Genomic DNA, 17,829 nt, shown 5'->3' with positions numbered 1-17,829 from the left:
TAACAAATGTGGCATACCGATTGTGTGGTCTATACACATATATATTGCAGGTGTAATTATTTTGGCAGTGCATCCTGCTGAAAAATTAAGAAAACAATTATATTAGAGATCGAGTGTAGAATAGACCATATGTTACTCATTCCAATTTTGCACAAAAGCCCCATCTCTTACCTGCAACTCGAAGCTGACACTGTCCAAAAACATTCTGTTCAGCGTGTCTGCAAACTGGTTAATGGCTCGGAGGAACACCCTGCAAACCACACGCACAAAAAGACAAAGATAGAGATCTCCCGTATAGCCTTAACAGACTGTTGGGGCAAGTGCTGTTAGAGAGCACCTACGACGGCCGGGACGGCACACGGCGCTTGTGCCAGGCTATGTGCACGTTAAGGCCACGTGAAGTGTCCCGCTCCCCACACACACACAGAGGAAAACAATCCTCTGTTCGGCTTCATAGACTGCAGGGCCCAGTGCCGTTTGCGAGCGCCTATTAAAACACAGAACATTCGACGGGAGGTTTGTGTAGCAAGAACCATGTCCAGCCACGTTTATCTCCTCAGATATGTTATTCACACACAGCACCATGTACTTACTTAAGGCTTCGTTCATCGAGAGACGAATATTGCACTGGGTCAGATTTTCTGCAATGAATGCTGTTCGCAAGCACCTATTAAAACTGACACAGTGTATACGTGGAAAGTGGCGAGCACCATGCACATAAGGCCACATTCATCTCCCCGCTGCTGATTTCTTTAAGCTCAGTTTGATCTCGGGGAGATACAGGCTCAAATACTCTGTTTGCCACTGGCGCTGTGCACAATTGTTGGGATCCCAGTGCAATGCGATAGCCACACACAAAGTCGAAGACAACGATTCTCCCATTTAGCCTGAGAGGCTGTAGAGGCAATTGCTCTTAGCGAGCGCCAATTCATGTTGGCCTGCCACAAAATGAGACTGCCGAGTCCAGCCGCTTTAGTCATCCTAGTGTTGATGTTTATACGTGGACCAGGTGTTCACGAATCCATTTACGTGGTGATTCTTCATTGGCAGTGGTGCACAAGCAACTCCGCGCCATCGTGAATAACAGTGTCGCCTTACCGGTGACCCTTGTAACTTGATGCGAGAAATGACTCATACTGCCACGTGGAATATCTAGCACGAGCTCAAGACAGGGAGTGGAGAGCACTGCCAAATGCTCATTGTTGCAGGAAGAATACTTGACTTGACTTTTGACATTGGTTCAAACCGCTCTCTCCTACTAATTAATTTCTCGTATAATTATTCAGCTGCCAACATAAAAAAAAAATGCTCCAATCTTGGCTCTTTTAAGTTGGTGGCTATTGCAAGGCTGTTCGAAGAAAATGCACAACGGTGGTATTGACTTACGGAGCAGAAAGGGATTCCCGTTTCGTTGTTCTGTTGGAGGCAACTTGTGACGCATGAGTTGCAAACGAAAATTCTGACCTACGCATATTTTGTCTGGCTCCTGAGTGACCTCTCTCAAGTGGAGAGAGCATCATTATTTCCTGCCGCTGTTAAAATGCATCAACGGATCAAACGAGGGTGGTCGAACAGGATGCGGTCTGTTTTAAAAGCAGTGGTCGGCCACAAGGCACAAGGAAGCCCAAAGGTATTCGAGTCACCAATGAGATGTCAACACCGTGTCAAGGGCCGCGCTATTACTGCATCATCCAGTCTCGCTGGCCACCCGCACCCCCCGCTGCCTGCGTTTAGAAACAACGCGCGTTCTACAGTATTTGGCTACCGCTATGAATTCCCACCTGACGAGCCACTTCTCGCTGAGCTATCATTTGCGGCCAGGACGATTCAGAAAGAGAGCTACATCGCTCAGTGGGCCTTACCTGGTAAAATACAAACTAGTTTTAGTTGATAGTTTAACGGAGGAAATATTCGCACGGGCAATGCCCAAATGGTTACTTTGAAACACAAGGTCAAGTTCAAGGGGTCAACACGGCCACTGGCATTTGACGCCTCCAAAACTCAGCATCGCTCCTCCCCCTTCCTCCCGCCCAGATCGCGGGAATCTTGCACAGTCAACACCGGACGTGCAACTTCTGCCCTAACAGTGCCGTTCACTGCCTGGCTTACGGTCTACTCCCCTCGGTCACTGGTCACCTGCCCCTCCACCATCCCGGACATGTCTAGCATCATCCATAACCTCCCCTTCACAATTAGCTTCACTGTTAGGTCTACATTGTTGCATTGTCATTAACAAAATCACTATAGTCGCTAAGTGTATCCTGTCAAGGAATTTATAGCATCTTCCACATAACCTATAGATAAAGGCCTGGAGTACAGCTTCTCTGACATACATTATTCATGCTTCAAACATCCATCTCTTAACACCAACGTTGACCTCTCGACTATTTTAAACTGGTTTATGTATTGCTTGTCCTATGAAAAGAAAGGCTGTGCCTTATAAATGTGGATTTCCCACTCCTGGGTGAGTCACCCACAGAGACCCCTTTGTCACAACCTGGCACATTTTTACTTTTAATTGCTTCTAAATCATCAACCGATCCTTAAAAATGCAACTATGTCAAATTCCATGTTCGGAGAGTGCAAGCCTCACAAAATTTGTGTACACATATACAAACCATTATTAATACTCTCAAAATTAAATTTATCGATCGCCCAAGAATCGGGGCTGGAATTATCTGCGCATCAATGCTGTTCACGGGTTTATTCAATAGAGCGGCTGTCACAGTAAATAAAGTCGGAGTTTGCAAAGTAATTGAATGAGCACGGCCATGCATGGCTAATGCGTTCTTTATAAAAGCGGCGCGACGATAATTCATTTACCCTTCAAACAATTTCATCGAACAACCGCAGTCGGCGGACCCCACGTCCCACTCACGTAACGTTTGCGTGGCCCGACGCGGCCACACACCACGTGCACGTGTGCGCCTGCGGCTCAGGCAACTGCTTTCAGGCAAGCGTAATGGACTGAACTGACCTGATCTGCGGCGGCCGCTTTGTCCTGCAGGAAACCTGGTGACTTGGGGACGCTTAGTCGTCTGACCACTGCCGGTCGTAAATCAATAAATGTTGTATATTTAACCAGGTGAGCTTCCGGGCTTCCGACAAAGTTGTACTGGATTTGTCAGATAATACTGTTGGGATTTCAAACTGCAGCCTTCCGATTGTGAATCACATGCTCGAACGATATTGTCACCTGATCGGCTGACATTACGGAGTAGTGAGGTTTGTTTTGTTTTTCCTCATTAGGGGCACTCAATTATCACGCTGTGAAAAATAACATCCTTCTTAAATGGCCACAAGATGTCAAGGAGTGGGCTGAGAAGATGAAGCCCTCCCTCGAAACTAATTCTGGAATCATTTCAATATTTAACTCTCTTTTCAAGACTGGATGACCCTCCGCTATACTGTGTAAAGTGTGGTTTGTCACATTTCAATTATTTGACATCTATATATTTGCATGTTTTAGCCCGGATAATGAGGCTTCCCCTGATTTACATTTAAACAACGAAATCGTATTTTGTGACTTAAGAACCCGGTAACAACAAGACGTGTCCATCTACACTAGATTTCAAGTGCCAGCGCAGCACACTGATAGAGCCATCATGGGACTCTCTCAGGCATGTTATCTGTGGGTGATGTTTACATTCGCAATTTGGCCTATTGACATCAACGCATCATGACGAATGTCTTATCCACAATAGGAGTATCACTGTGACAAATGTCCGGAGATACAGACCTAATGTTCCTCGCATGACCAGTCAAATCAAAAGCTTAATTGTCAGAACTTGATTTCTACCAACGTAAAAAGTGGCCAAACAAATGTTTAACGGACGTGTTTTTTGTTTTGTGTCTGTGCAGTCATCGGTAATTCCATCGACGCGCTGCATCTGAGACCCTGCCATTTCTGTGAACTTCCCTGCGATTCAAACGCAGGATCCAGGTAAGGCCAACTCTGCATACCGACCTCCAGAGTTTCAGGCGTGAAAACGCACACCGCTTACAATTCCGGGCGGCCGCAGGAATCAAATCATCGACTCTATGGAAACTGGCTGAGCAGCGAATGTGTTACCCACTTGGCAAACCAAGCATCTAATTGTTATTAATGACAATTACAGATTTGGTTGCACGCTTCTGTCATTATTTAATCAATGCCATTGCAGTCAAGATGATTAAGTTTCCCCTGTTCAAATCTCCATTGGGTGGTTCCTATTTTCATCTGTGTTCCTGAGCCCAGTGAGTAGTGTACACATTCCTATGGCAGGGGCAGTACATCCACAAATAAACCACTGAGATTTATATTCAAAGTGTTTCCTTGATATAAATGTGTGCATGGAGGAGTGTCGTGGTGAGCGCTCTGCACTATGAACCTGGCAATCCGACTTCAAATCCTGCTCACGGCTAAAAACAGTGGTAGATATCTGAACTGGTCCCGGCCTCCCCTAGGTCTACTCAGCCTCCATTGGGTACTTGGCACAGTTGTATAAACATCGCCACTCGGGATACAAAAGCGGCCAGGCATGGTGCTGGCCGCCCACACCTTCACTTGCCATGCTGGCCTTCATAGATGCCCATGGACAACACTTGCCGCAAAAGTCTGTTAAGGCTACATGGGGGATCTTTGTATTTATAACCCCTCAAATACAGGAACGTAGTGCTTTGCGCGCTGCACTATGGACACGGCAACCCTATCTTCAAATAATGTGTTGCTTTCTGGTGCTTAGGAAAGCAATTGACAAATAACGGATTACGATGCATTTATACTTGAATCCGTTTTTAACAACGAAAATGGTGTCAGGGCCATTGTCAACTCGGAACAAGAACGAATGCCCTCGAGGGTTATTTCTTTGAAGCTCAATTTCTCTCCCGCATCAATAGGTGGCATGAGTTTCCTTTGGCAGGAATTTCGAGGCGGTTCCGCGTCGCCTTGGCTCGTTCATTGAATCAGATTCAGAGACGTCCATGTGGCTGTGCGTGGCGTCCCACGTGACCTAGTTCACCTGTGACGTGGGCTGCCCCAACAACACCAGGCTCACCTCTAGATTGGAACCCCTTGCACGTTGTTTTCCGTGGATATTCATGCCACGTTTCCGCAACCAGTAAGATCGGCTGTGTGTTCCCGGAGCGCCCTGCAGATATCCGTGTCCCCACGCATCGAGAGACACGGGGCCCTGCCAAGCTTAGCCCCCAACCCCCCACCCGCCCCTACCCCACCACCCCCACCACACTCACTTCCGGTCACTCGCTGCTGTCCTGTAAGCAATAATATTACCAGAGTGCGCATTGGACACATCCGTTGATTAGATTACACGATTACACATTATCTTTGTAACTTTCCGCTCTTCACTCGAAACAAAACAACACCGCCGTTGACGCCCGAGGCAGCGAGCCGCGCCACTCACCACTGCGTGTGCCGCTTGCACGCCGACCGCTGCATGTGCCACTGCGTGTCCCGTTTGCACGCTGACCGCTGCGTGTGCCACTGCGTGTGCCGCTTGCACGCTGACCGCTGCGTGTGCCACTGCGTGTGCCGCTTGCACGCCGACCGCTGCGTGTGCCACTGCGTGTGCCGCTTGCACGCTGACCGCTGCGTGTGCCACTGCGTGTCCCGTTTGCACGCTGACCGCTGCGTGTGCCACTGCGTGTGCCGCTTGCACGCTGACCGCTGCGTGTGCCACTGCGTGTGCCGCTTGCACGCCGACCGCTGCGTGTGCCACTGCGTGTCCCGCTTGCACGCTGACCGCTGCGTGTGCCACTGCGTGTGCCGCTTGCACACCGACCGCTGCGTGTGCCACTGCGTGTCCCGCTTGCACGGTGACCGCTGCGTGTGCCACTGCGTGTGCCGCTTGCACGCTGACCGCTGCGTATGCCACTGCGTGTCCCGCTTGCACGGTGACCGCTGCGTGTGCCACTGCGTGTGCCGCTTGCACGCCGACCGCTGCGTGTGCCACTGCGTGTCCCGTTTGCACGCTGACCGCTGCGTGTGCCACTGCGTGTGCCGCTTGCACGTCGACCGCTGCGTGTCCCGTTTGCACGCTCACCGCTGCGTGTGCCGCTTGCGCGCTGACCCCCGCACGACGCGCACGACACGCACGACTGGTTCCAACGTCCGCCCCACTTTTAAGTGCTGCGACCCCGTTATGGAAAGCCGGCTCCCGGGACTACCTTCCGACGGCACAGCCGGTGATGGGTTGGCCCGGCAGAGCTGGGAATGCGAGCCAGCGGACGTACGACACAACTCACCAGCTCACCCTCCCGGCACACCTCAAGCGCCGCGAGGGAGGCAACCTGGAGCGCTCACCTGTTCTGCATCATGTTCATGATGACCCAGTCCGCCGGGTACACATTCTTGCCGATGAGGTTCTTGAACATGATGAATGTTTCCATCAGAAAGTCCTGGAGGAACGCAGCATCCATCCTCGTCAAGCGCAATCACATCAAGCTGTTGCAGTTGCTTCTTTCCTTCTGCCAGATCCCAGAAGTCACACAGTTGACAACCAGCCACCAGGGTGTGCTTCAACATTATCCCACCACCTGGCCCAAGTCTTACTCTGATCCCAGAGTCAACATTAGACCTCCAAGGAACATTGAGAGTATCCCACCATCTGGCTTTAGATCTTCCCGAGTGTTTGCTTCTTTCATACGGCCACAAATCCGTTTTCATATTTGCTTATAATTTGAAAAATTATCATGAGTATCGTGCGTTCAGAGATACATGTGCAAGCTGACACCATGATGGAAAAACCAACGCACAGGGCGTAACGATAAAATGAGAGTAAACAGCAATATTTCATTTCCCTAGTCGAATGAGCTCACCATACGCACTGCATAATTTTGCCAATCACGGTTTAGTCTCTACACAGAAGAAAGCCAAAATGAGGTTACCCTAATACAACTGACACATTAGAGAACAAAAAAATGAATTACTTCCCCAACGCCGTCTGATATTTTTTCATCGTCTAAATCGTTGGAGGGATTAGAATAACAGATGGCAGTTAAACATTAACATGCCGCCAAAGCTGATTTTTTTTTCTTCTTCATATTTATCCAACAGCCTTCCCATGTGGCCCCACACCGCAGTCCTCAATGTTTAAGTTGTCGGGCTCTAATTCCCCCCCCCCACACCCGCGTCCCCTCCATTGGGGAAGAGATGTCCCCCAGCGGCGCGGCCGTGGGGAGCGTGTCGCGGTGTCACCGGTGGCCATGGGTTTCACATTAAATAAGCCCGGCGCCAAAGCACGGCAGATGTTCTTCCTGCACGCAGCGCCGGGTTCATGCACGCGTGGGCGGGCGGAAGGGAAGGGGCGGGGGGGTGTTTGCAAATTGACAGCCGTGTCTCATTTCTGCCACGTGTCATTGAGCTTAAAATGATGAGAGCGGTGAAATCAGGGCACGTGTTTAAGAACACTGCGAGGCGCGTGGGACTGCGTTTGCATCCCGGCAGATTGTTTCCCTGCTGCTAGGAAACGCGGCTGGAGCGGAGAGCCGGCGTTACTCAGGGCGGAGATTCGTGGGTTCAAGAGGCGGCTTGGCAGCGCTCCTTATTCCCTTCCTCTTTGTGTGGCAAGAAATTGCCTTCCCCGGTTGCTCCATCGCTCCCTGCGTGCGAGTAACGCGTTGCTCTGACGAGCCTGTAGCACGACGCGGCTGCGTGTAATCTCACGCTGCAAGTGTCTTTCCATTGTGCAGATATTACTGTTTGTTAGCCTGTACCGGTTCATCCCTTTTGATTTTACATTCATTGTTTTTCGGAATAAAAATAAACGCACAATTCCAAAACCAATTAATATGCAGGCAGTTAAGTAATTACATCCAAAATGCGGCTTAACAAGAGGAAGCAGCAGCCAGTTCGCATTTCTTTAAAAAGAAACAAATATGGTATTTTTATGTTATTAATAGCAACCTCGAGTCATAGTGCTCAGACCAATTCCTTTACAAAGGTACCTAATCATATTGGCCACATTTATAAATGCGACCAAATCCGATTAGATTGACCACATGCAGCCGCCGTAGTTGGCCTGCTTCTCAGCTGCAAATGAAGGACTCACTGCAAGCCGTTATTTTTTTATTCTTAAAACAACATATAGTTCACAATAACAAAAAATATATTAAGTCTTAGAAACCTGAAAAGACTGACAGCGTGTGTGGGAGTGATGTGGCGCACGCCTCTAATCTGGCAACTTTGGTTATCCAAGCACGGCGGGATGAGGAATTGGCGTGGGACACCGACCAACAGGGTGCAGCAGAGCGAGCGTCCACCCAGATCTGTGCGGAGTGCGAGTGTTTTCTGCATTTTTCGATTTAAAGCTTTCGAGACTGCAGGGATTCATATTCTTGATTCTTTCGGTAAAGTCACATACGTGACATACGTGACTTTACCGAAAGAACCAAGAATATGTTTTCCGCATGTTATGTTTGGATTTTATCTGGGTATGTGGGTATGTATGTTGAACTTTTTTTACACTCTACGTAGCCAATAGTGTTCATTGGAGGTGCGGGTACTCTTGTGTTTCCTCCAATAAAGAACAAGTAGCCCAAATAAGACCCCTCATGAGGCTTTTCCCCTGGCTAAAACAAACACATATTGGTATTAATTGTTTGGAGTTGACTTACATCATCATCATCATCATGTTTTTTTCTGGTCGATTAACTGATTGCCACTTTGTGTGAACTCATTAAGATATTATCACGAGTATTAACTGGAACCCGATTCCGTAATGTGGAATTTTCACAGCTGGCTGAGGGCCTCGAATAAATATGAGCCCAGCTCCACTGCCCTTCAAATGCAGCGACACCCTGACTGCCTTCTGTTAGTTGTAGAGGAAAACAAGACTTCCGTCCTCGTCTGCATCATGTACAACCTGAAGTTCGTGCAGTAAAGCATGGGAGGTTGGTTACAGCATCAATGTGGACAGCAAATGACTGATCATGATGGTGATGATTCATTATCAATTCCATGTTAATTTCTTATGAGTAGTGGACGTAATTAGTTTGAAGGTTTAACACCAATTACAGCATCCCGGCCGTGTTATTTATAACAAGACAAGAAAAGAATAAATGCCCCTTCTGAAAATCCCCACGGGCAGCAGAGGTGATGACTGCTAATTGAACGTAAACCCTGTTTAACAAAACGTAATTAATGGGGAATATCCTGCAAGGGGTGGTGTCAACGCTGTGTTCTTCAAACAATGTCATGAGTTCATCTTTGATCACTGCATTTGCAGCCCTCTACCAGAAGTGGAAATTCCGAATTCTTAGGGCAGAAACCAGTCTCCGTAGAGGCACGAGAGTGTTGGCTTCCCACCACGAAGTAGCGATTTTCACGACCCTGTAAGAAGGATGGGATGAGTCGACCCCCTCTGACGAGATGACGTATTAGCCACGAGGAGTTCGAGAAAGGCACCCCCGTTCACAATCGGCCGCTCGTGAGTTCTGATCTTGACTCAGCTCGTCATCCTGCCACAGTCGACGCGGCGATTAAACGAGAGAAGGTGACGGTGGTCGTCCTGTGGGGAGACCGGCCCCAACGCCAAACACCGGCGCCTCTCGATCACCGGCTGGCACCGCACCCGTGCCGGTGGTAGGGCCTCCACCAGAGGGAGCTCCAGAGGCTATTTTTGGCCTACTCTTCCATGCTGCATGGACGTCTTGGAAGGGATAGAAGTACGCACACTTTAACCCACCACACACGACTCACCGATCGGCTAACCATGGTGTGCTGATTTAAACTGCCGGGTGGAGTAGAGGTGGAGGGGGGAGGTGGGATCAATAAAAACTATCCCCATCGTTCCGACTGCCGTGTCGGGATATTTAACCGGCTAGTTCTAGATTACAAGTCCGTTTTGTTAACCACGACAGCACGGCAGCAACACCCCGCCCCCCGCACCGCCATGAGCTGTGTATGCTGTGCCGTGAAGAAACAGCGTGCGTGCTCATTCAAGGTGGAGACTCACGACGAGGTCGGAGCGTGTCTTGAACGTCTGGATGTAGTACTGGTAGTGGCTCTCGTCCATCTGTCGCAGGATGGCCGTCATGCACGCCACAAAATGGTTCTGCAAACGCACACACGCGCGCCACAGAGCGAAGCGTTACGTTAATCCCGTCCCACATGCTTCACGAAGCAGCTTGCGACACATTACAGTCAACACGGCCGTCGTCTCTCCGCAGGCACACGCTGCACTGACTGGGCATCGCAGTCAGTCCGCCACAAGTTTCAAGTTTCCTCATGGAGGGGAAGGGGGGGGACTAAAAAAGAAATGAAAGGGCTTCATCAAGCAGTTGATTGAGCATGGCTACTAATGACGATGAACGGTGGCACACAGGCCTGTAACCAGGCTTCGAGGTACGAAGGAACAGTTTTTTTTTTATTAATAATTTTTCACGCACCGCAAACTATCGCGCCGGTATCGTTTTGACGGTGCGGTACAATTGCACCAAATCTTTAGTATTGGGGGCTTGCGGGGCCAACAATAAAATGGGGACAACGCCTCACGTGTTGAGCACAGACTGCGGTGTTTGGCGTGGGAAGGGGAGGGGTTGTGAGGGATAGGCAGGAGCCCCCCAACACCGGGGGGACACCCCAAGGGCACGGCGTCCGCGCGACAGCGGTCGTGGGAAGGGGTGCGGGGCTGAGGCAGCGGTGATGGCGAGCGTTTGTCTGGAGGTTCTCTGTACACTCGATGGGGGACTCACCTAATGGAAAAGTATCGTCTGCTCGTTTGTAGGAGGATCTCGCGTGTACCAATGTTGGTAAGGGAATGCTACACCGCCACACTTTTAGAGACCAACCCAGTTTAGATGCCCCATTCTGTGTTCAATTGTCATCATCTTTCTCACAGTGCATCAATCATTCTATATATCTCCCCATGTCGTGACATCGCTCCCAACAGCACGTGACGTGTTAGCTGCTTCGCGTGTCAAGTGGGACGTGCTAAACAATCATGGGGCACGTGCAGCGTGGAACAAGTCCATTCCTGATTGGATGGGAGTAAATTGCTGTTGGCGGAAGGACGTAGCGTGATGGGCCGTGAGAACTGAAGTTTGGGAAACCTTGCATGAACACTTCCTCATGATATAAAACAATATCAGGTTTATCTTCTTGGTTCTTTCGGTAAAGTCACGTAGAATGGAAACAATTCTACGTGACTTTACCGAAAGAACCAAGAAGATGAATCCCTGCAGTCACGAAAGCTTTAAATCGAAATATCAGGTTTGCTACCATTTAAAGCCATGGCCTACTTGAGGCTGCAGAACAAGGCCATCCAAAATCTTTCAACTGACTTTGAGTTTGGGATTGTAAACGTGCTTGTTAAGAGCCGATATCTGTACGGCAGAGTGACAGCAACTCCCAATCTGAAGGTCGTCAGTTCAAATACGAATGGAAGTGCACTCAAATCATCGTCTGTACCCGCCCTCCGTCAATCCACTTTTGGATGAAGGCAACACTGTGGTGTGTCAATCACTGGAACGTAGCACTTACCACTGATGTCAGATGGGATGCTGACCACTGTACCACCATGTTGAGTGGATTAATGGAATAAAGATAATGAGGTTGAATAAAATTAAATGAGTACCACTTCGTGGCAAGGCACCAGCGGATGTTCCCAGGGAGAGGCTACCAACTAGAGAAATATGGAATTTTCATCGGTGGCTTGGCAGCACCAACAGAGGTGATCCACGGAGCCGCACGCATGCTCGCTCGTGACAGCGCTGAGATACTTTGACTTGACAAACACGGGTTGAGGCATCTGCTCGAAAGAGTTCGCTCCGCGGGACAATACCGACTAATTAGTGGCTTGAGGGATGCAGCGATTTGAGCTTCGAGACTGCGGCGGCTCATTAGGCTGGGTTCCCTGACAAGGGAGTTGACGCTTTAAGAAGTCCCTTCAAACACAAGTGGCCGGTCAAGCTCTCAGGAGGTTCAAAATGCCTTCTGTGAGAACAGAGCCAGACTAGAGCAGGGCCCTCCACAAGACCAGCTTCCTTCAAATCTTGATGCCAGCAAGTCAAGTACCTCTTAACCATAACACCACTTGGGTATAAAAAAATAAATAAGAGTATATACCAGGCTCTTAAATATAGGGGATTTGCCAGTCTAGACCGGATCATAATTGGCCTGCACAGAATAACTGACCATGTAAACGTGTTCTTGGAAATTGACCATCTCCATTGACTACAGCTGTGTAGTTACTGGGCCCAGGTGCGATATCAGGTTTGGGCAACTTTCTCGTGATGAATATAGTTCACAGTAACTTTATGCAAAATTAAAAAAGCAGCAGCAGCATGGATTCCTCGATTCACCCCACAGCGCACTCCATCGTGCCGCAAAAGTAAATACAAAATGTGTTTGTATAGATTTAAAACAATTTTTTTTTATCACAAAATGAATAAGTGCCGTTAATCATGAATGTCAATGTTCAAGAAATTAATCACAGGCAATTATAATTCTCAAAAAGCAATCACCTTTATTTATTAAACGTTCTATTTACACTATTTTTGATGACTTGTTATTATTTACATTGTGCCTATGGATGTTTTATGGTTCTTTACGTAAATGACAGCGTTCACTCGGGCTTCATTTCTCACGGAAAATTTCCTGATCTTACTAGGGGGCCCCCAAACCCCCACGCCTTCTGGAACTTGACCCCTAACCTCCCCACTGACAGGGAGTGGAGAAGGGGAGTGGAGAGTGGAGGGTGGGAGAGAAGTCGGGAAAATATTTTCTGGAGCTCGGCCCTGGAGTTCTCCAGCTGAAATAAAACCCTGGTGTGAACCAACGATAATTGTTTTGAACGTGCATCTTTTTCCCCCTTCCCTATCACAGGTGGCGGCAGTGTGCCCGCTGACTCGAGGGTTAATCCATCTGCCCGTGGTCTCAACGCCCTCTCTTGTCCGCAGACAGGTGACCCCTGCGCCGAACACCTGAGTGGGCTGTCACAGGCCGCGCAGGTTTGATGTATGTTTTAATCACGGCTCCAACGAGCTCCTCGAAACGCGATTGCTCATTTTCTGGGGCGTCGTCGGGATAGGGCCCGTGGGGGGATGAGAGGCCAAGCAGCATCTGGCAATCTAAAGAAACATCTTAGGGAGCACACACGCATATGTTTTTTTATTCGTCACCACCGTCGTGGCGGCTGCGTGCCGATAATTGCCTCCAGCAACGGTGGGCGGCGGGGGCAGAACCTGGCAAATCCGGCACAGACGCTTTAAACTGCGACGAGCGCCTGGCGCAGTCGTCGTCGTCGTTGTTGTTGCGTAATTTGGTCGAGGGCAATTTTTCAAATTGGCAATCTGGGCCATAATTCTGGCACATGGTGATCTACTTTTGGAAATGAGGTCTGGGGGGGGGGGGTCTTGAAAGTGTATTTCAAAATTGACGGCACACTTAAACGAAACTGTTTTTCATTTTACCAGGTAAGGCCCACTAAGAACCTGGGCCCAGATCCAGGTAGGGAGAATAAGCGATTTAACCAGGATCAAGGATCACAATTATAGCAAGGTCGATGGTCTCAGCTAATGACTGCATAACATTGTCGTATGCATTTTTTTCCACTCAGTTCAGTCTAACCGAGAACCAAATCGCACGTTTGTTTATGATGGCTGATACGTGGTAAACCCCTCTTCAAACAGCACAACTGAGTTTCATATAGCGAGGAACTACAGAAATACTTCTACGATATGAACTCCCCGTGCCAGACATGAAGTGATACTTTGCTGACAGAAGGAGCACCTCCACTGCTCGTTCGAAGCCCACTGCACGTATCCTGAGCACGTTGTAAATCTAACTTGTGATTATTACTCTGGAAAAAAGAGCTCACTCTCGCCAAGGTCAATCATTGCTTTCTATGCCACGCTACAGACTCTGTGTTCTACGCCCTTTGCAAGGTTTAGACACGTGATTACTTTTAAACTAAACTACGTGCAGGTCATGATAGCAGCTAAAACATTTTGAATGGATTTAATCGATTGATCGAAAAATGGAAAAAGCACCGATACAAATATGGACGTGTTTTCATGAAATGAAAGATGTATTTTGATTTAATACACATTTTTATGGTAACATAAAATTTTAAAGCTGAAACCAGGCCACCCAGCCTGACGTGAGAAACACGGTCCAGTTTTTAAAATATATAAAAAATTAATAACCATTATTTTATGAGGCCACTAAATTCTTTGATTAGGGGAACGGATAAAAGCGGTTACGCGACCGGTGTGGCACTCTTAACGGCTGGAGGAGAACGATTACGAACACATCCTCACAAGTAAAAGTCGCTGCCAATACTAAGGAAAAACTTCGCTCCCCGATGTTGTTTTTTTTATATCGGTAACGCACTGTGCCAGACCGTTTGACTCGCTTTTAAAAGATTTCGAGTTAAAGTTCCAGCCAGCACGTAGGGATCCGCCCATCATCCATGCAGAGTCGGTAAAAAGATTTTAAAAAAATGTTTGGCAAGCCAACGGCGGCCGTCTTGTTGGGGGAGACAAGACCCACCCCCCACCCCCGCCGCCATCACAATGTGGAATTGTCATCAACACGCACAGAATCGCCAATGGGGGGATTAGCAATACCCCATGCTCATTTTCTCAAACACGCAATTTAAATACGTTTCTAATGTGAAACGTGATGGATATGAGAACAGAAAACCTGGGGTTAATTGTATTTCTGAAGGAAAATAGAAAAAATAACACTAAAATTGAGGCACTTAATAAGGCACGAAAGCTCCATTAAACACTCCCCCGTTTGACAAAAACCACCGCTCATTTTTCACGATGCTGTCGTTGGCACGGGGCTTGTGGAGGTGAAGGTGACTTCACGTGGACGTCTGGGACTCGCGCGTGCTCGGAAGTACACACACACACGCGCGCGCGCACACACGCAGACACGTGCGCGCGCGAGCAGGGACGGTGGTGGGCGCAAGTGCGGAGCCACGCGCGCAGATATCCTCGCTCAGGAAGCATACACACAGGCACGTGTGCACACACACACACACGCGCACAGTATAAACACGAGGAATTAAACACATGCAATCACAAATTCACGCGAAAGATAATAAGGCAAAACTCACGCCTCTGTGCTTAGAATGGCAATGCGGGAGAGCGTGCATCTCTGATGTCGGTGGCTCTGAGACAGCGCTGGCAACTCCACTTTCTTGCGAAAAGTGACATCTTCTCCACAAGAAGACCACTCTCGACTCTACACAGAGTGGTGATTATTTTATTGAACCCAAGCGCATGGCGGGCTGACCACTGACCCAAGATTTAAACTCGGAACCTTCCTGTTCTACACACATGCCCTTACCAAAGTGCCACTTGGATAGATTAAAAACGTCCTCCATTTATCGATAGATCCTACTGAGGGAAAGCATACGAGGCTAGGTCAACCGGTGCACGGCCCAGACCAGGTTCAGATACCAATTGCATGTAAATACATGCACGCACACGCACGCGCACAAGCCAAACACACATGTAGCCAGGTACACACGCAGACCTAAGTGTATGCAGGAGCACGTACCGCTGGGTTGCCTCGATGAAAGACAAAGCCAATGATCCTCCCTCGATTTGCAAAAAAAAAACTATTGGGCGAGGTGCAGTAAGCAAGCGCCTATGAAGGCCCGTACCGGGCTGTGCTACGGTCCGCACAGAGCGGACACGGCCACGCTTACGTCCAACGCCGACCTTCATGTCCACCCACGTCGCCCTTTCTGGACGGTTCAATGTAAGGGAGCCCCAAGCCAACGTTCAAATGCCACTTTGATTCCCATACGGCTGGGTATCAAACCCACGCCACTGGATTTGTATTGGAGTTAATGGACCAATGTTCCACCACTCCTCAGTATATGCAAAGATTCCAATCCTTAGTAGCCCAATGGACTGGTGGGGCGAGGGCTGTTAGCAAGCACCTATTGCGGTCCGTACAATGCACACGCGACGTATGTGGCCAGTGCCACACCTGGCTCGTTTTGCCGATGTTTACACAATGCAGCGGGGGATTCTGTGAGGCTGAGTCAACCTAGGGGAGGCCCAGGACCGGTTCAGATAATCATCACTGGTGTTGTCCATGAGTGGGAATCAAACTCGGGTTGCCGGGTTCGTAGCGCAGTGCGCTAACTGCTGCAACTACCTCTCCACGAGATACACACACACGATACACACACACACACGATACACACACAAAACATACACACGATATACACACACGAAACACACACACTCGATACACAGACACACCCCAGCGCACGTTGGGGGGGCTCATTCACACGAAGGTGTTGCCTTTTACATTTTGCTCCGTGAGTTACAATGCACTGGGGAGTGTACCCCATCATTCTACGGCGAGCAGCAAGGCACGGCGATGGGGCTGCTTCACCGAGTGTGCGGGAAATCACTCGGGTGGACGGTGAATTCCCCCGCCGGGCGAGTACGCGGCTGCTCGGCCAGGGCACATAAACTTTCTCCAAAGGTGCCCTCCGCTCCACGGAAAACGCACGGCGGCCTAACCCCTGCGTTGGCCACCCACGCCGCCACGCCTCGCCACCTCCGGGGCTGCCCTGATTTATCGTGGCAGCGGCAACAAGAGAGCCGAGCCGAGCGAGAGTGCACCGAAGAGCGACGGTAAATAACGCAAGCGGTAAGGCTCGGGGCAATGAGTCGAGCCGTATTGATAATTTCATAATGGTATCAATCAGGTGGCGGAAGTCGCGCTCTCCGCGGTGTCTCCCTCGCGCTGCATACTGAATCCTGCATCGCCGTCTATTCCCTGCTTTACGAACCATGCCATGCATTATAAACCATGCCCTGCATTGCGAAACAAGCCCTGCATTAAAAACCTTGTCCTTGCATCTTGAACCGTGCCCTGCTTTATGAACTATACCCAGAAGTGTAAACCATGCCCTGCATTACAATCCATATCCCTATGTTACAAACTATGCCTTTGCTATAAGAACCGCATCTCGCATTACATTGTTTATCTCTGCTGGAGGCCCTGATTCCATTGAGTAAATTCCACATTCCTATGGCGAGACCAGTCAATCCAAAAGACAACCATTGTTGACTTCCCACAAGGAGGCCCAGCCAAAATTCATTAAACATGTCGCACGAGATGGACAACTTGTGCCACCACCCCACACCCCGCACACAGCACCCGGCATTCCGCACGCCGCACACGGCACACCGCACACGGCACCCGCACCCAGCACGATGCCACCCCTCACCCCGCACGCAACATCTCGCACGCCGCACCCTGCACGCCGCACCCTGCACGAGGCACTCCGCACCCCGCACGACACACGCGGCACCACGCATGTGGTTCCTGCACACCGTTCCCCGCACAAGGCACGGGGAAAATCTATGCTATTACGCATGAAATACCACTCACGGGAACACTTTCACATGCTTAATATATTCATTTCCCCTGTAATATGTAGTAATTGCCTTTACGAGGTTTACTATAAAACAAATAGTAATAAAACACAGCAGTGAGGTAGAGTGCTGCTCAGCACAGTGTGCAATCGCTCAAGGATACATTTCGGAAAATCCACCCACAGCTTGATCATCACAGAGCGACCTCATCGCAATTAACAGCAAAGAGGTGGCGCGGCATCTAAACAATGAAGTACCTGGATGGACAAAGCGCATCTCGCTGCGAGTTCGCTCCCACGAGGCACTGCGTGCGGGGCGTCTCTCTGACGATGGCGTTCTGTGGGGGCATAAATCCTCACCCTGTGTGGTTGTGACTTACGAGCCAACGCTGCGGTGCGGGGTTAGAGGCTGCTGACAAGGCCCTCTTCCCGCACTAAACCGCACTGCTCGTGTGCGAAGGGCCCCCCCGCCCCA

At 49.5% G+C, this 17,829-nt stretch overlaps 1 protein-coding gene across 4 annotated transcripts in view; it reads right to left on the bottom strand.

Annotated features, from left to right (window-relative positions):
- The window catches only part of LOC144935209 (dedicator of cytokinesis protein 1-like), a 313,091-nt gene that overhangs the window by 54,319 nt on the left and 240,943 nt on the right, over positions 1-17,829 (bottom strand). For all 4 annotated transcript variants that reach the window (XM_078861718.1, XM_078861720.1, XM_078861717.1 and 1 more), the window contains exons 28-30: positions 9,954-10,052; positions 6,302-6,396; positions 172-250 (exon numbers count right to left, since the gene is read on the bottom strand). In XM_078861718.1, the coding sequence (XP_078717844.1) occupies positions 172-250; positions 6,302-6,396; positions 9,954-10,052 (273 nt within the window). The remainder of the gene's footprint in view (positions 1-171; positions 251-6,301; positions 6,397-9,953; positions 10,053-17,829) is intronic.

The sequence above is a fragment of the Lampetra fluviatilis genome, chromosome 12 (genome assembly GCF_964198595.1).
Source record: "Lampetra fluviatilis chromosome 12, kcLamFluv1.1, whole genome shotgun sequence".
Taxonomy (NCBI): Eukaryota; Metazoa; Chordata; class Hyperoartia; order Petromyzontiformes; family Petromyzontidae; genus Lampetra; species Lampetra fluviatilis.
This window is presented reverse-complemented; position numbering and strand designations above follow the sequence as displayed.